General features: G+C 56.2%; 6 protein-coding genes across 6 annotated transcripts; 5 read left to right on the top strand and 1 right to left on the bottom strand.

The window, feature by feature from the left end:
• The first annotated feature begins 2067 nt into the window (after window positions 1–2067).
• Window positions 2068–6269, top strand: BO80DRAFT_162202 (putative serine/threonine protein kinase). The gene is made up of 2 exons (XM_025713865.1): window positions 2068–3119; window positions 3206–6269. Exons 1-2 carry the CDS (start codon window positions 2413–2415, stop codon window positions 6159–6161), a joined length of 3663 nt encoding a protein of 1220 aa, XP_025572723.1. The 5' UTR covers window positions 2068–2412; the 3' UTR covers window positions 6162–6269.
• A 1393-nt stretch (window positions 6270–7662) lies between these two features.
• On the top strand, window positions 7663–8776 carry BO80DRAFT_361778 (arabinogalactan endo-1,4-beta-galactosidase; the record flags this gene model as incomplete). The annotated part of the gene is made up of 2 exons (XM_025716029.1): window positions 7663–7986; window positions 8048–8776. The coding sequence occupies 2 exons, from the start codon at window positions 7663–7665 to the stop codon at window positions 8774–8776; spliced, it is 1053 nt and encodes a 350-aa protein (XP_025572724.1).
• A 758-nt stretch (window positions 8777–9534) lies between these two features.
• Window positions 9535–10412, top strand: BO80DRAFT_162236 (uncharacterized protein). Its single transcript, XM_025713866.1, has one exon. It carries the CDS (start codon window positions 9595–9597, stop codon window positions 10195–10197), a length of 603 nt encoding a protein of 200 aa, XP_025572725.1. The 5' UTR covers window positions 9535–9594; the 3' UTR covers window positions 10198–10412.
• On the top strand, window positions 10296–12947 carry crzA (putative C2H2 transcription factor Crz1; the record flags this gene model as incomplete). The annotated part of the gene is made up of 2 exons (XM_025723326.1): window positions 10296–11881; window positions 11941–12947. The coding sequence occupies exons 1-2, from the start codon at window positions 10627–10629 to the stop codon at window positions 12945–12947; spliced, it is 2262 nt and encodes a 753-aa protein (XP_025572726.1). The 5' UTR covers window positions 10296–10626.
• Window positions 12948–13791: 844 nt separating this feature from the next.
• Window positions 13792–15770, bottom strand: BO80DRAFT_412720 (alpha-1,2-mannosyltransferase ALG11). Its single transcript, XM_025718031.1, has 3 exons — window positions 15353–15770; window positions 15150–15285; window positions 13792–15098 (listed from the first exon to the last, which is right to left on the bottom strand). The coding sequence occupies exons 1-3, from the start codon at window positions 15688–15690 to the stop codon at window positions 13923–13925; spliced, it is 1650 nt and encodes a 549-aa protein (XP_025572727.1). The 5' UTR covers window positions 15691–15770; the 3' UTR covers window positions 13792–13922.
• Window positions 15771–15995: 225 nt separating this feature from the next.
• Window positions 15996–17318, top strand: BO80DRAFT_427454 (putative mitochondrial export translocase Oxa2). The gene has a single exon (XM_025720012.1). It carries the CDS (start codon window positions 16105–16107, stop codon window positions 17107–17109), a length of 1005 nt encoding a protein of 334 aa, XP_025572728.1. The 5' UTR covers window positions 15996–16104; the 3' UTR covers window positions 17110–17318.
• The last annotated feature ends 71 nt before the right edge of the window (window positions 17319–17389 follow it).

Raw genomic sequence — 17389 nt, forward strand, 5'->3', positions numbered from 1 at the left:
GGGTGCCAGGGAAGCATGGGTGCTCAAGTGTCGGTCGATCAGAATTACATGGTAGTCAGTGCCGCTCGGCCATCATGAATTAATGATGGCTCAGTCCGCGGAGTCTGGAGGACGGGATCGGACTGGAAGATACTAGAACGGATTTCTCCGTCGAACTAGAATCGACGGGCGACGGGAGGATGGGGCGGTACTGGGAAGAGAGTTGAGGATAGACCTCCTGGGACCCACGGAACAACAGATCCAGATCGATGCCGGACTCGCTGGCTGGCCGCTGCTGACAGGTGTCAGTGACGACACAGATTACCGCCTCGATAAGTTCGATATCGATAGGGAATAGGGAGTTAAAATGTCGAACTAATGATGGCGTAGATATTAGATAGATAGATAGTTGTACTAGGTATCGCAGTGGGCCAAGGATGGACGAAACCATGATCAATCGGGTTGAGTCGCACGAAGGATTCGTTCAGGCACGACGAACATCCGCGATAGGAGGACGGGAACAGCAAGGGGCGGGGGGCAAAACCACCCATGACTCGCTGACAATAAAATGGCCGGAGAAAAAGTCCCCTACGTAAGACGGGCCTGCGACACTAGAGAACTGCGTTGGATGTCGATGGAACGCCTTTTTTTCTTTTAGAGTTCTTTCTTGTGTGTAAGCCAAATTAAAATTGTATTGTGCTTTTTTGGTTTTTCGTGTCTTTATCTTGCGATCACGGGGGTCCAGGTATTCTGCCTGCCTACACTGTAAGAAAAGAATCCAATGCAGTGGGAAAGATAGTCAAGGTAGACAGACACCCTCCCAAGTGACAAGGATGAAGCTAAGGTGGAATTCAGCCTAAGATGCACCCTCCATTTTGCCCCCTCCCGATGGAGATAGTAGATAGGACTAAGTAGCTAAAGAGGATCCTCTCCTCTCCCGTTGCCGGCATGGACACTAAGTGGTGCCCATGGGATGGAGGGTCCCAACCACACTGCCAAGGAAGCCCGGATGGCCGGCCGAGATGGCTTGTCACGGCATGGCCGTCCACTCACTGCGCTGTGACTACCAGCTATAATGACCACAGTATAATGAGAAGAAGAATAAGATTGACAAGATGACATCTGATTATCCAGGTCATTGATTGATTATCTGTCAGGTACTAGGGGATTGTCGATGAATTCCATTATGATGCTAGTAGTGGTGGACTCAGCAAGCGTCTCAAGTCTCCGTCTCAACCTCCCCCACCGGCCGGGCTATTGGATTGGATCCAGAATCTCCCTTCCCTACGTACCGGCGGCCTCGACGACCGACGTCGGTACGCCGTACGGTACCTCTGTAGTATTTTCTGGGAATTTCTGGGCCCCCGTCATTACTTTGCTTCTCGACCCCAGTTATGACTCCCCTCGGGTATTGTAAACCGCCGTATCTCCCTCCTCCCCCAAGGGACTCGCTGCGCTGTTCGCTGGCCAGATTATTGCTACTATTTCCCCCCTCCTTCCCATCGCCCATCGCCCATCGCCCATCACCCATCGCCCAGTCCCCCCAGTCCCTCCCGCCTGACAAAAGACTGCCTGACCCTCTGCCGCCCGCCGCCGTGAACAACACCACCACCACCCTGGGCTACTCTCTCCTCCATTATTCATTACGAACCACCACCATCACATCGTTTTCTCCCTCCTCTCCCTCCTCTTCCTCCCCCATCTCTCTGTCCCTTATCCTGTCAACACCACCGACCACTTAATTCCTCCCCCTCTCCTCTTCTTTTTTTCCCCTTCTCTCCAGTTCTCCGTTTCTTCCTTGCTTTTTCATCTTCTTCTCTCCAAGACCGACGGATAACTACCCCTCCTTTTTTAACCTCTTTTAATTCATTCCATCATCGCCAGTATAATTATTTGCCCTCTTTCTTCACGACTGCGGACGGGAACCCCCTCACTATATACCGGATATTACACCATCGTGTCTTTCTGTTACTATACTTAGACACTGTCTTGGCCTTTGGTCCAACCCCATTCTCAAGGATCTCTTCTCCGACCGATCTGCGAACATCTCCGATTTCAAATCAGTTCCCTCCTCTGATCACCGGGCGCATCAATCGACCATTCACTGCATCCTGGCGCTGTAGCAGGTCGGTCGCTCAAATCTTCTTCCTGCTACCACCGTTGTCCGGTACACGGTTTCTCCCCAGGTCGACCTGCATGGCTGTTATTGCTCTTCTCCGAGTCGACCTCCGAGAGTAATGCCGATCCACTCGTGCGCATACACAGAGCTTCACGTCAGCTCGCCCTGAATTGAGTGATTCTATGGGAAGTCCCGCAGGTGGGGAGAAGGAATTCTATAATACGCACCGGGGCGTAGACGGTGGATATACGAACAGACTCGAGAAGGAGAGGATGCGCAGTTGCAACTCGGAGAGACTTCGCTGAATCAAAGATATGAAAATGGACCGTCCCCCGTCAGTTCCTGGCTTGGAGGAACCCATCAGTTTGGCTGCTCGAAATGGCCAGACGTTAGACCATGTGCGCCGGCGAAGTTCGGACAAGTCTATCGAGGATCTCTCGTCATCGGCGCCAACGGAGGCAGATCTGAAGCAGACTGTCACAAAGCCACCGAATGCGAAACTCCCCTTGCCAAACGATTTCACAGATGGCCCAACCTCTCTTCGACACCCATTTCCCCATCTATACCATTCCTCCAGTACCTCGAGGTCACCCTCGACCCGCACTTCTTCGAGCTCCCTTCAAGCATTGAACGAAGACATTGTCGTCGATGCTCGGTCGGATCATAGCGCTCTTGGCCGGAGCTCCATCTCCTCTCGGAGAATCTCCCATCTGGGCCACTCCGAGACTCACGCTGCAGACTACCCCGTCTATCCGGACCAGTCTTACGCCGTCCTCCAGTCTCAGATCCACCCCACCTACCAACCTCCATTCCTTCGCTCCCGCAGTTCTTACCCGTCACGGACCGAGGCGGCCAAGTTTGCGCCGTCGCGTCCTTCACGTACGGCGGGAAATACTCCCCTGTCCAGCCCGGGCCTGTTTTCTATCAGAAGTCCTCGCTCGACGCCCCCATTTGGATCTGACGATGAGGGCCGCATTAGTAGTCCTTATCTTCACCCGACGCACCTCCAGCCCCCTAAAGAGTAAGTCAGAAGCCAACTTCTACCCCATCAACCTCCCTTGTGCCTCCAAGTATCATCAAATCTCTGACTAAGCATCTTCGCGATAGGACTCATACCGCTGAGGTGGATCGAGATCTTGTGACAGGAAACAAGCTAATCAACCAGTATGAGATCCTCGAGGAGCTCGGGCGCGGTGAACACGGGAAGGTGAAGCTCGGCCGCCATGTTACGACCCGGCAAAAGGTTGCGATCAAGATCGTTCAGCGGTACTCTAAGCGTCGTCGTCTCGGAAAACTTGGGAATCCCGAGGATAAGGTTAAGAAGGAAGTCGCCATTTTGAAGAAGGCACGGCACCCCAACGTGGTCAGTCTGCTGGAGGTCATCGATGATCCAAATCGCCAAAAGGTCTACATAGTCCTCGAGTATGTCGAGAATGGAGAAATCATCTGGCGCAAGAGAGGGCTGCGGGAGATCGTGCACGTCGATAAGCGCCGGCTGGAGCGTGAAAAGATGGGCATTCCCGACACACCCTCGTTCCTGGAGGAAAGCCAACAGTATGTGAGGACTGCTCAGCATCTCCGTCGCCAGCGCGAGAAGGCACGTGAACGACGCCAAGCGCAGGCAGCGTTTGCACAAGAAGCTCCGATTCCTGCCTGGAGTCTGGAGCATGGTGCAGAGTCAGATGACGAGGACGTCGAACCCGAAGGCATCGTTGCGCGCATCCCTAGTCGCTCCATGAGGAGTAACGATGATGCCTACTCCTCTCCAAGCCATTCCTATGCGTCAGGCCACGAATCCGCACTGGCTGCCGTGGAAGGTAGCATGTATGGTGCCTATGCAGATTACCCGTTCGAAAGACGGTTCAGTACCGCGTCAAGCAGCTTTGGCCATCCTCCTTCCGAACCAGAATGGCTCAATGATGACGACGATATGTCTTATGTGCCTTGCTTGACTTTCAACGAAGCGCGTAACGCCTTTCGAGACTCGTTGCTCGGCCTTGAATATCTTCATTACCAGGGCATCATCCATCGTGACATCAAACCTGCGAACCTTCTGCTCACCAGCAACTATCGGGTGAAGATCTCGGATTTTGGTGTGTCGTACTTGGGGCGACCCATCAGAGATGAGGAAGAAGAGCAGGTGGAGGAGACGGATGCTACCGAGCTGGATGATGCTCGCGAGCTGTCCAAAACGGTCGGGACGCCAGCCTTCTATGCCCCTGAGTTGTGCTATACGGGCGAGGATTTTGTGGATTCCCTTGGCGCAGCCCCTCGGATCACCGGCGCTATTGATGTTTGGTCTCTTGGTGTAACCCTCTATGGTATGATCTTCGGGCGCCTACCATTCGTGTCCGACGACGAATACAGCATGTTCCAGACGATTGTGAAAAAGGAAGTCTTCATCCCGCGAAAGCGATTACAGCCCGTGGAAGACGACCCCGAAACCGCAAGTCAATGGCCTCGCTATGGCGACAGCAGCAAGCGGATGGAAGATGAGCTGGTATATGAGGACATCGACGACGAACTATATGATCTGCTCAAGCGGCTGTTGACAAAGGACCCGGTGAAACGTATCACCGTGAAGGAGATCAAGCACCATCCTTGGGTTCTGCATGGCCTTCCTAACCCTAGAGCGTGGGTGGAAGAGACCGACCCGGGCTATCAGAGCAAGGGGAAGCGGATTGAGGTATCTACGGAAGAGGTGACCACCGCCGTCAGCAAAGTACCGTTCATCCAGCGCGTGAGATCCAATGTTGCCAAGTGGTCCAACTACCTGACCGGAAGGTCTAAAGAAAAGGATGGTCGCAAACGGACTCCCAGCAATGCTCCGTCAGTTGACTCATCATCAACTACGAGCAGCACTGCTTTCGGGAAGTATCTATGGGAGAACCGGCGGCATAGCCTTCGAGGGGATGAGGAGTTTCCGCGTTCCCTCCGATTGCCTAGGGAGGGGGAGCACCCTCTTTCGCAGAGTGTTACTGCAAGTCCCGTGGGCCATGATGATCAGACCAGTTACTTCGTCCAGCCTGAGTCCGTCCCATCGCACGACCAGACCCCGCGCCCCGACCCCCCGGAACGTGCAACGTCCACGTTGTCCACTGCCGAATCCGCAAGGACCGTGAAGCCATCCGATCACAAGAAACTACCAGCACCGCAGCGTTCTGGTACCACTGTCCGTGTGGAAACGCCTGGGACTACGAACGTCGGTGGCCTTTTTGGCGGCGCGAGCCGCCGGCTTGCGCGGGGCCTTCAGCCTGGGGAATGGCGCTCCGACCGGTCTATCTCTGGTGAGACCGTATCTCTGGATGGTGACCATCACTCCGAGCCCAGTTTGGCCTTGAGTGTCGCGTCCGCTGTGGGCCAAATGCAGCATTGCAACTTGCTTTCGAACGAGGAACCGTTATTGACTCCTCCGGACAGCTCCCTCTCAGGAGCTTCGAGCCATCGGCGAAACCGGTCACACCAGCTTCCAGGCAAGCATTCCACCGAGCAATTTCATCTTACCAAGGAGGCATTGCTACGGAAGAGGCGGAGCGAGATTGGGCCGATTGTTAATGGAGATTATATCTCCCGAGGAGAGAACGAGGCGTGTCATGGTGACTTTTTGAGTCCGCGGGTTGAGATTCACCCGCAAGCCTCGGACTCACCGAATGACCACTCGGCCAGTGATCCTGTTGCGAGCGGACTGACGACGTCACCTCCGTCAGCTGCTACTATCTCTTCGTCTTCGATTGACGAATATACCAGCGGCATGTCCCAGAGCACCTCTCACCCCAGTATTCCGTCCGTGGTCTCAGGCGCCTCCTCTTTCTCTGGCGAGGCAGGATTCAAGGACAAGGATGCCGAAGCAGCGGGTCAGGTTCCTTCCATCCTTCGTACTGGCGAAACCGTCAAGGAGCGGCGTCTCAGTCCCTCGCGCCCGGCAGAAGATGACGAATGTCGCTACTATTGCGATGACGAAGATGATTCCGAGGACGACTCTGAAGACGAAGGCCTTGTTATCGGCAAAAAGAGGGCAACCCCTCAGAAGCCAATAATTCGTCCGGGACAGTCGAAGTCATGATCCAACGTACGCTTGCCGTGTCTGGGTGCCTCTCGTAGCCATGCAGGCAGGGGACATCAAAAGTTTCCTTCACCGTTACATGATGTTGCGTTTGTTTCTCTTACCTATCATGGCACCAATACCACCCACCGTCTTCATCTGCGATGCACAGGAGCGGTTATACGGCTTTTCATTGCTTTTCTTTCCCCTCGGGGGGCTCTAATTCTTGCGTGTATATCATTTATTCCATTGCTGGAGGGGGGAGTTCCTTTTGCTTCTCCGCCCCCTCCCCCCTTTCATTCGTTCCGGCTTGTTGCGTCCCTTTGCTGGCATACAGGGAACTTCCTCAGGGTTCCACATCCGTTGAGATACGGATACATTGCTTGTACATATATTTGCATTGGCGGCACGTTCATATTCGGCCTTGTTGTTTCTGGTTCCCGTTGCTCTGATTGCTTGCATGCGGATGACGCCGGGGTTCATCCTTGCTGGTCCTTGCTTTCCTTCTGCGTCTATATATATCGGGTCTGTTGGATGCATTGGGTTTGGGGTCTGTGATTTCCTGTATGTAATGTTGCTTTGGGAGAGGATCAGGATATACACCGCACCTGCTTTTTGGTTTCTCTTGGATAGCTGGTGGCAGCGCGGATGGTGTCTGGTTTTGCTGGGTGGATTGGGCATGGGATTGACATGATGTGGATGACCACGGGGCGAGAGAGGGAGAAAGAGAGAGAGAGAGTCGGAGACGAAGCTGAAGAGAACAACAATACAGAGAGCGACTCATCCCACGAAATCCTGGGTGTGCCTGTGCCGTGTCCCCTCGGCAATCCATACTCCATGCGGCCGTGCCATGGAAAAGCGGGTCACCAGAGACCCAAGACCCCTGGGAGAAAGGAAGTTCTGGTGAAACCGACCGAGCAGAGGACGAGTCAGTCAGTCCGTCAGTAGGAGAGGGCCCGAGAGCGTCTCTTAGATCAATTCTTGCCGGAGAGTCCCGACCTCTCCCCACCACTGCTTCATTCCCTTGGAGGTGCCGTATGACACGATGACTCTCTATCTCTAGACTCTTATACTACTACTCTTCTGCCCGAGGCCCCGAGCATCGAACCCCGGCGGGTGGAGTGGCTCCTCGCTTAGCGGTCTGGAGAAGGAATTGCGGTACGTAAAAGAGGAGCCCAGGCTCGGGCTCGGACGTGCCACCGGCTGATCTGCACAGACGGTGTCAGGTTCCTCCACCAATGGCTCGAGCACATTGAAACACTTGCTGTCTCGTGATAGTGGCCTGACGGTCATTGCCGTCCTGCGTTGATTAAAAAGCGTGGAGAACTCCGGTGGTGTTTAATCTACATGGGCCGACGACCTTCTTGTCCCGTCTCCGTGCCATATCCAGAACAGACCCGGTGGACATGGCTCCAAGGGGCCAGCAGACGCCCATAAAGCGTGCAGCGGAGGCCGGCTGCGGTCTGCTCTGGTGCTTCATCAGCTTGCGGTTGTTCCTCGATCGTTGCCTACGGTCCTCAGGATGCTCTACTCTCTCCTTCTCGCCTCGTTGCCGCTCCTTGGCAGCGCCGCCCTGACCTATCGCGGGGCGGATATCTCGTCTCTGCTGATCGAGGAAGACGCCGGAATCAGCTACAAGAACTTGGACGGCGACACCCAGGCGCTGGAGACCATCTTGGCCAACAATGGGGTCAACTCGATCCGACAGCGCCTGTGGGTGAACCCCAGCGATGGATCCTATGATCTCGACTACAACCTGGAGCTGGCCAAGCGTGTCCAGGCCGCGGGCCTGAGTATTTACTTGGATTTGCATCTGAGTGATACCTGGGCAGACCCAAGTGACCAGGTAAGTCCCCCACCCTGTCGAGGGACAGCGCAGGAGACTGAACACTGACCCGGGGGAGTAGACTACCCCTACCGGCTGGTCAACCACGGATATCGACACGCTCACCTGGCAGCTGTACAACTACACGCTCGAGGTCTGCAATACGTTCGCCGCGAATGATATCGACCTGGAGATTGTCTCCATTGGCAACGAGATCACGAGCGGACTCCTCTGGCCTCTGGGAAAGACTCCCAACTATGACAACATCGCCAAGTTGCTGCACTCGGGAGCGTGGGGTGTGAAGGACTCGGACCAGACCACCACCCCCAAGATCATGATTCATCTGGACAATGGTTGGGACTGGGAGGAACAAGAATACTTCTACAGCACCGTCCTCGCCACGGGCTCGCTGCTGTCGTCGGACTTCGACCTGATGGGCGTCTCGTACTACCCCTTCTACAGCTCGAGTGCGAGCCTGTCGGCGCTGCAGACCAGCCTGAGCAACATGCAATCGACCTATTCCAAGCCGGTGGTGGTGGTGGAGACAAACTGGCCGGTGTCGTGCCCGGACCCGGCGTACGCGTTCCCCTCAGATCTGAGTTCGATTCCTTTCTCGGCCGCGGGACAGGAGGAGTTCCTGGAGAAGCTGGCCGATGTGGTGGAGGGCGTCACCGATGGCCTGGGCATTTATTATTGGGAGCCGGCCTGGGTGGACAATGCGGGCTTGGGGTCCAGCTGCGCGGACAACCTGATGGTGGATGTGAATACCGATGAGGTGTTGGAGAGCGTCACTGTGTTTGAAGACCTGTGAAGTCGGTGCCCCAGAATCTGTATAACGGTAGTGTATTTTAGCGTGCGTGTGTACATCTGAACTCGATTGGTCTCCAAAGTCTCCAGCATTGTATTTCCCTGTAGCCGAAGCCGCGAGGAAGCTGTCAGATAGGATCCGGTTGGAAAAAGGTCGACCCATCAAGAAAGAAACTACCGGGCCGCGCAGGTGTCGCAGGCTCGCAGCGTGGGGGAACCATGGGCTGGCCGTCCGCTGGGTGGCTGTGCACCAGCGATCCGATGCTTAGTCGCGCCCGGATTCAGGCCAGGATCAGCGATTTGACGAGCCAATCCCACCACAGCTAATCAGGGCAGGAAATTAAAAAGCACAGAAAACTGACGAGACACAAAAACAGGGGGTGAGGCTGACTCGAGAGGGCTCGCTGGGTCAGGGATAGGGAAGACTGCCCTTGGAGAATCCCCATCGTCTGGACGCACGGGGATTGGAGGGGGAGGAAATGGTCGCACAATCGGGAATACGAGGATCGGGAATTAGAACCCCTAATAATCTAATTATGACTTCCGCTGCTGCTCCGACCCGCGGGATGCTGGGGAAAGGGAAATGGTGACAGATTCATGAGTTCCTGGATGGGATGGATGCTGGCTGCGCAGCGGATTAGGGCATGGCGCTGGCCATCAGTGCTGCAGCCGGTCAAGTCATGATTGAACCTGATGCTTCGTACTTTTTTTTTTTTTTTTTTTTTTGCTCTTGCACAGCTATTTTTATCCCATCTCCTGCCCGATTAGATCATCCTCGCTCATTGGCACTGGGTTTGGGTTTGGGCTGCTGCTCCCCCTTCGATGATGGATCACCCTATGAAGATGGGGATGGAGGGATTCTACGTCAACGGTTTCCGTTTCACCTGTCCAATCTTCCCGAGTCCCAGGCCCCCTTTCATCCTGAAAACACTTTCACGGTGGATCCTGCAGTCTGCCTTGTCAGATACTGGCCGATCAACCGCGGCGACAGGGACCGACCCTCAGGACCGACCTCTGTATCGCTTGCTTGCCAATGGGGGAGCATCATGCGGGAGGCTATTATTATTCCCTCCGTACCAAGGGGGAAACCTCCCTGCTGGGTATCTAGGCAGTCTCCAATGGGGGCAATCTCTAATAAATAGGCGTAGAGAGAAGGCACTTTCTGGTCATCGTAGGATTGGAGGATCTCAGGCGATTCGACCGCACGTGCCGGGGAGAATCAGGCATCCAGGCGCCGTCGTCGGACTTCGACTTTCTCTTCATCTCATCAACAGCTGCTGCATCATTTCTCCCTCTCTTCATCGTCCCTTTTCTTCTCACCCCCCTCACTTCCAGTCATATCTGCATTCTCGTCCTCTCTGGCTAGCGGCTGAGGATCGACCTCCCCGGCATATTCCCCGGCGCTTCTGGCGCCCGAGAATGTGAAACGATCCCCCCCTCCAGACCGACCGCTGATGCTTGCGCCACGAGGCTGAATTGCAAGGCCGTCTCTTCTGTTGCTGCTTGCTGCTTTCTGCTCTCGCTCTTCCCCTCAGCTTCCCCCCCCCCCCCTACCTTTCCCTTACCCGGTTGCTCGTGTTCGCCTTCTTGCACGCGAATGACAGTTCGAGTTCCGATTTAGTCACCATTGCGTACCTGAACTCCTCGTGCCCGATTCCTGCTGCTGCTGCTGCTGCTCCTCCTTCCCCTCTCTCCGCGTCCTCCCAACGATTCCCCCCCCCCTTCGGCACGTCTCACTCGCGCTTCCCCGCGTCCCATCAGTTCCTTCGTTGGTTGTCAGATTGACGAAACCTTGCATTCACTTGCCCTCAGCCTTGCGTCGCGTGGGATCTATTTTGGGAAACCTCTCTCATCATGGCCTCCCAGGAGACCCTCCAGGACTCGGGGCAATCTCCGGCTGGGATGCAGAGCCGCAGCGTCAGCCCTTATAACGATCCCTCCTCCACCGGCTTGACCTTGGACGTGTCGGTGGCGACGACCACGACTCCTTATACCACGGCTTCCTACAACCTCTCCCATCCTGGCACCTCCGATTCCTACGGCTACAACCCCGCGGGTTATCTCTCCGCACCCTCCGCCGCGCAGACGTTGGGCCCGACCGACCCGACTTACTCGCACGGCCTGCAGCTGCCACAATCCTTCGATGCTGGCTTGGTCCCCCAAATGGACCAGCAGCCACCCTCGGACGAGAACTTCTCCAATCTGTTGAATTCGAACCCATCCGAGTTCGACTTTGCCCTCTACCAGAACCCCAGCCCCAACAGCACGGCGGCCCCGGACTACGACTCCCCGCTGCTGCTCGATCCCCAGGTTCACGGCCAGCCCCGACCGGGCACCCAAGCCATCAACCCAGCCGACCTCATCAGCCAGATCCCCTCGCCTCACCCCTCGGCGTCGCCGCAGATGTCCCCCATCTCCCCCCAAGATCACTACCACCACTCCTCGCCGGGGCCTCTGTCGCCGCCCAGCTCGACCCCGGGGACCTACTACACCCCGCAACACTCCCGCCATACCTCCCTGGACCCCGCCACCGCCGCCTATATGACGGGTAATGCACATACGGATTGGCAGGCGGTCATGGCTAATTCCGCATTTCAGGGCCATCGGCGAGCCCCGTCGGAGGTGTCGGAGGTGTCGTCCGCGGCCCCCTCCCCCTACATGTCGCAGCATGAGTCCTTCGATGGCGTGGACAACAATCCCTCCCCGCTCCTAGCGCCCCAGAATGACCCCGGCCTCTACGACAATGCCCTCGGTATTGAATCTTTCACGCTGTCGGACGGTCATCAGCAACACCAACAACCGGGCATCAGTCCCGCCCATAGTCCGTATATCTCGCCGCAGTTGATGCCCCAGCATGGCGCAGAGATGATCCCCAACGTGCCGTATATTTCTCCGCCCGCGGTGAATATGCCATACCCCACCCCGCCGACCGACCTCTATGGGGAGATGGTAGCCCAAGGAAACCCCGGCCTGGGAGACATGGGCCAGGCATCGCAAATGGCACCTCCGTCTATTAACGTGGAATTCGCGCCCCCGTCCAAGAATCTGAATCTCCCACAGGCGAAGCCAGCCGCGGATCTGGACTCGCTGAGCCCCCCTGTCGCCATGCGTAAGTCTTCTTGCCCAGGCCTTGCGGTCTTCGAACAATGCTGACCTTGCGGTTATTAGGCTCCCGTATGCGCAGTAAGTCAGACCCGTACGCCCACCCGGCTTCTCGCGCGCGGTCCTCTTCGACCTCGACCAGTCTGGAGCCATTTGTCCCTCCGTCGCCGCGGTCGCTGTCGCCCTTTGATTCCGTGGGGCGACAGCCACATAGCAATCCCAGTTCCCGCGAGCCGTCTCCCTCGCGGTCGGGTCGGCGCCTGTCGACATCGTCGATCGATAGTCGCAATTATATCCTTGGCCTTGCCGACCCACAGAGACCTGGAGCCAACCCCAATGACTCCAAGCGCATCCAGAAACATCCCGCCACGTTCCAGTGCCATCTCTGTCCCAAACGCTTTACACGGGCCTACAACCTACGTTCGCATCTGCGTACGCACACCGACGAACGGCCGTTCGTGTGCACGGTCTGTGGGAAGGCGTTTGCCCGACAGCACGATCGGAAGCGTCACGAAGGGCTGCATTCGGGCGAGAAGAAGTTCGTCTGCCGCGGTGACCTGTCCCGGGGAGGACAGTGGGGATGTGGTCGGCGGTTCGCTCGGGCGGATGCGTTGGGGCGTCATTTCCGGTCCGAAGCCGGTCGGATCTGTATCAAGCCGTTGCTGGACGAAGAATCCCAAGAACGAGAACGCACGATGATGGATCAGCAACAGCATCTGCAGCCAATGCCACCCCCCTTGATGGTGCCAGGGCTGGATGGCCAGCATACAGGCAATTTTGTCCTTCCTGCCGCCTTGTTGGCACAGTATCCGGCGCTGCAGAACCTGCAGTGGGATCAGATAGCGGCCAGTGCAGACGATCCCAGCGACATGGGAGGACGTAGCAGTTTTGACGCGAGCTCCGGCGGAGAGTTTGGCTTTGACGATGACGAGTCTGGCCTCAGTAGTGTCTCCGGCATCAGCGGGGGCTACGGGGGTGGCCAGGGCAATCTATATGATGTGAACAACCCGGGCCAGATGCTAGGGATGAATCCGGCAGAATCTGGCTACCGAGAGACCGATTGGAGGGCATGACATTTCACGGCATCTACAGACCTATCTTTTTCTCTTGCTTTTGACCTCCTTTCCGTCTCTGTTTCTTTTCCCTCTGCCTTTCACTTCTCGCTTTTCGTTTTTTTTCGTTTTTCTTGCTGTCTATTGGACAACGATATTTTCATTCTCCCCGGATGCCGCGCCCACGGGTGCCGGCTTCGGCACGATTTTGATTCTCGATAGAACGGGCTTTGGCGTTGCGATACAGGAGGATTGGTGGTTGCCCCAACGCTGGCGGGCTTACTTTCGTTCAGATCCTGATCTTGGATACGCGCTTCTTTTTCCGCCCTATTCCCGGCCGGCCTGCCCGCCCGGCCATTTATGTTATGTGATTACGAAGAACTTTGACTTCATACCCATGGGAGATGCTCCGTCTGTTTCGTGTGCGAGGTACCCGAGGAAGGGTACTTGCGTTGGGATATATCCATTTGAGTGCTTGCTACGTCTGGCTTTGATATTGGCTACCTGTGAAGGTCCTGGGCTTCTCTTTCGTATATTCCAATATTATCTTTGTCAATGGGATGTCTATTCAATGTGTGCCTATACCTCTCTGTACTACGCTAGTCCATCAACACTAGTAACTTAGTGGTAGTGTCTAAGAGCCCTTCTCTATCACTGACTGGGACTAGTCCAGTCTTAGAAGGATCCAAGCGCGTATACTAGAAATTATAGACTATACCGGAGAGTATCCCTACCCCTCCCTACCCCTACCTCTACTCAACGCACGCAGCGTACTTACTATAGCACGTCTAACCCAGCCCTACTCCCACTTAAACAGTCATCTACGACAAGAGACTACAAAATCACCAAAGTACTCCGTACAAGCGGGAAAGTAGAAGTAGAGTATATTTGATTCTTTGATTTCCGATGAATATACCAACCGTAGTAGAGACACAACGTCGACGAGAGTAAAAGAGCGAAGAGAAGGAAAATGAAGGAGAAAGGGGGGAAGGTATCCTAACGAACCAACTTCCCGATCTCTCCAATCCACTTCAGGGAGAACTCTTCCTCGGTGAATCTCAAGGCGGACTTACGGGCTCGTAGACGCATCGAGACCTTCTCTTCTGCCGGGAGGGCGAGAGCGGCTTCGAAGGCCGCGGCGAACTCTTCCTCCGTGGTAGCGCGGAAGCCTGTGGCGCCGTCGCCGAGGTCGATGACGATGTCTTCGCGGGGACCGCCGGAGTCATGGACGACGCTGATGAGACCGGCGGCTTGGTATTCGACGACGCAGATGCCGAAGTGCTCGTTCCACATGGCGTTGACGCCGATGGAGGCGGTGGCGAGATGGTCGAGAACGGTGGGCCAGCTGGCGTCGCAGAGGAAGGTGGTGTGATCGCGGATGCGGAGCTCGTGGGCCAGGAGTCGGAGGTTGTAGATGTGGGTCTCGTCGGGGCTGGCGTGGCGGACGGAGCCGATGAGGACGAGCTTGGGTTCCGAGTCGGGGTCGGCGGCTTCGCCCAGGCGCTTGCGGCGCTCCTGGAGGAAGCGCGCAAACGAGCGGAGCACTAGGGGGTGGTTCTTTTCCGGGCGGAACTGGGCGATGTACAGGATGAGCGGTTGGCGGGTGTTCTCGGTCTCGGGGTTCACGGTGATGGTGGACTCGAGTTCGGAGACGGCCGTGGGCGGGAAGATGACAGTTGGGTCCTTGTGGGTGTTGGTCTGTCGGGCGGGACCCCAGATGGCGCGGATGTGCGCCGATGTCCAGGACGAGTTGCACATGACGACGTCGACGTGACCGCCGACCCAGCCGTAGAGCTTGGCGAACGCGATCCAGTATTTGCGCTTGACCTGGCCCTTGATGCCCTTGCCGGCGCCGGAGTTGACGCCTTGTAGGCCAGTCTGGTCGTCCAGGGACTGGAGCATGTCGGTGGAGATGGTCGGGTAGTGTACGTAAGCGGCGGTCGGGACGGAGGGGAAGAGGAGCTTGCTGAAGGCGAGGGTGAAGGCGTAGCCCATCGTGTCGACGAAAATATCCGGGACGAGTAGGTTAAAGGCGTCATAGGCGACGATGAGGGAGCCTAGGGACTGGCCGAGAAGCGTCATGTAGGGGTACATGCTGCTGACGACGTACTTGCGGGTGGTGAGGTAGAGGAGCACGACGGTGGGAGCATGGAGGTGGATGTTGAAGCGGTTCTAAGGCTGTCAGTATGTAACGAGGACGAGTTCGATGCGTGGATGATGTACTTGGACTCTGTCCAGCATGGCTGCTTTGTTGACCTCATGGTCGCCCGTGTAGATGGCGCAGATGGCCTTGGGCCAGCGTTTCTGGGTTGCTCTCACGGCCTCCCAGAGAACTCGTTCTCCACCACCGCCTGCGTTGCTGTTCGAACAGGAGTGGTCAGCGTGTGATCTCCCACATAAAAAGGGGCCAAGCAAAGGTTCCTTACCAGAACGGATGAAAGAAGCCGATGATGCCATCCCACTCCTCGTTCCCGTTGTTGCCAGCTGTTCCGGAGCTGGAGCTGGAGGTGTCGACCTTCTCCCAGTCCTCATCGTCACCGGAGTTTGTTGCAGAGGCGGACTTGGTGCGGGCTGCGTATTCGTCCTCGTCGGCGCGGACGCGCGAGATGATATACTCGCGACGAGAGCGGGTGCGCCTCTGGACGACCCAGCCAACACCGCGGAGCACCAGGCGGAGAACACCCAGGGGCAGCTGGGGGAGCAGCACACAGGTCGCGAGGAGAGCAAGCAGGGTGAGAACCGACTTGAGTATGAGCAGCATCATGGCTAGCGCGAGACAGCTGCGAACATGACAAGTGGGATGGGGAAACGAAAAAGAGGAATTGGCCAGCGTGGAGGTTGACGGCCAGAAGTCGAAGAAGCGAAGAACGAAGCGGGTCATCCGCCCGACCTCTTATCGATAACCATCCATACATACCATACCGGCACTCAGACGGTATGTATGGTATGTATGGTATGTATGATATGTATCGTATCATGTTATCACCACGTGACTGTAACATGTCACCTGACGGGATGTTTTCATCCTCTCCTCCGGCTGTCTGTGCCTGGCTGCTCGGCTCCGGCGCGGCGAGCTTGAGGCATTGACCTTTGTCCGATCGTTTGATCCTCTCTCCTTCTTGTATATATCCTCTTTGTCAATTGATAGCCTCAGCCAGTCCTTCGGTTGCTCGTCAACATGCGGGCCTTCCGACTGTCGCATCCCGCACGCAAGTCGGCGGCTTTCCAGCAAGTCCGACATTTCCATCCAACCCGCCCAACGCCCTTCATCAGCGAAGCCCTAGAACTCTCCTCCGCCTACCTCCATACTGTTCACGACGTCACCCACCTACCATGGGCTCTATCCATTCCCCTGAGCGCTCTGATCGTCCGAACCACCGTGGCCATGCCCCTACAAATCTACAGCAAGCTCCAAGCCCATCGCGAACGAGACACCATCCCACTCCTCCTCGCATGGCAGCAAGTTATCAGAAATGAGACTATACCCGAACGCGACCGAGACTACCCCACTGTGGCACAAAAACAGGCCGCCATTCGGGAGTCCGCCGCGAAACGACAATATCTATTCCGTCGTGTGGGGATCGGTCGGTTCTGGAGGCTGACGAACTTCTTGCAAGTCCCCATCTGGATCTCCGTCATGGAAAGTCTCCGCGCCATGTCGGGCAATGACCGCGGTCTCGTGGCCTGGCTTCTATCCTGGATTCGACCCGAGTCCGCAGAGCTCGCGACTCCCCCAGCGATCGAGCCCTCGTTCGCTACGGAGGGTGCCCTCTGGTTCCCGGATCTCCTGGCGGGCGATCCGACGGGAATTCTGCCCCTCGCGCTCACCATGTCGATCTTATTCAACGTGCATATGGGGTGGAAGACCAAGCCCCTCAGAAGTCTGGCCGAGTTGCCCAAGATGGCCATGTATCGGGAGCTTTCGTTCCGGGGATTACGGTTTTTCATTCAGGTGCTGGCATTGAATGTGGGGCTGTCTTCCTTTGTGTCGGAGATGCCCACCGCGTTGATGATCTACTGGATTACGAGTACCAATACCGCCACGCTGCAGACTTTTGTCCTGGATCGGTTCCTGCTTCCGGTTAAGCCATTCACCCCATGGACGCCAAGATTCATGCTGTACAAGCCCGAAAAGAAGGCACCATCGCCACCATCACCACGAGTCCTACCCAAGAAGCAGTGAAGTGCAGATCGGGCGAATCACTGGAGTAGGTAATTCCCGACAATGGGCAACTACATACGAAGCCATGCTTACAGGGAACCAGCCCATTGACGCGGGACTTGGTCAGCCGCGAGATTCCAGGCGCGTCTTGGATGGCAATTATTTGCCTGGCGCTGTATGCAATGTTGTATCAGTATCCCTCTGGACGTCCTATGGATGCAATTAGCCCATGACAAGTCCAGTTGTATATTCATGGCCCAAGTCTGAACTATCTTACTCTAATCTGTTGGGTCTGATGGAC

The sequence above is a fragment of the Aspergillus ibericus genome, assembly GCF_003184845.1.
Source record: "Aspergillus ibericus CBS 121593 unplaced genomic scaffold BO80scaffold_36, whole genome shotgun sequence".
Taxonomy (NCBI): domain Eukaryota; kingdom Fungi; phylum Ascomycota; class Eurotiomycetes; order Eurotiales; family Aspergillaceae; genus Aspergillus; species Aspergillus ibericus.

Excerpts from the sequence above, each read along its gene's own strand:
- BO80DRAFT_162202 (XM_025713865.1), top strand. The coding sequence starts at position 2,413 with ATGAAAATGGACCGTCCCCCGTCAGTTCCTGGCTTGGAGGAACCCATC. Across the intron at positions 3,120-3,205 it reads CACCTCCAGCCCCCTAAAGA|GACTCATACCGCTGAGGTGG; the intron begins GTAAGTCAGAAG and ends TCTTCGCGATAG.
- BO80DRAFT_162236 (XM_025713866.1), top strand. The coding sequence starts at position 9,595 with ATGATGGATCACCCTATGAAGATGGGGATGGAGGGATTCTACGTCAAC.
- BO80DRAFT_412720 (XM_025718031.1), bottom strand. The coding sequence starts at position 15,690 with ATGATGCTGCTCATACTCAAGTCGGTTCTCACCCTGCTTGCTCTCCTC. Across the intron at positions 15,286-15,352 it reads GGCTTCTTTCATCCGTTCTG|CAACGCAGGCGGTGGTGGAG; the intron begins GTAAGGAACCTT and ends CTGTTCGAACAG. Across the intron at positions 15,099-15,149 it reads CCATGCTGGACAGAGTCCAA|AACCGCTTCAACATCCACCT; the intron begins GTACATCATCCA and ends TGACAGCCTTAG.
- BO80DRAFT_427454 (XM_025720012.1), top strand. The coding sequence starts at position 16,105 with ATGCGGGCCTTCCGACTGTCGCATCCCGCACGCAAGTCGGCGGCTTTC.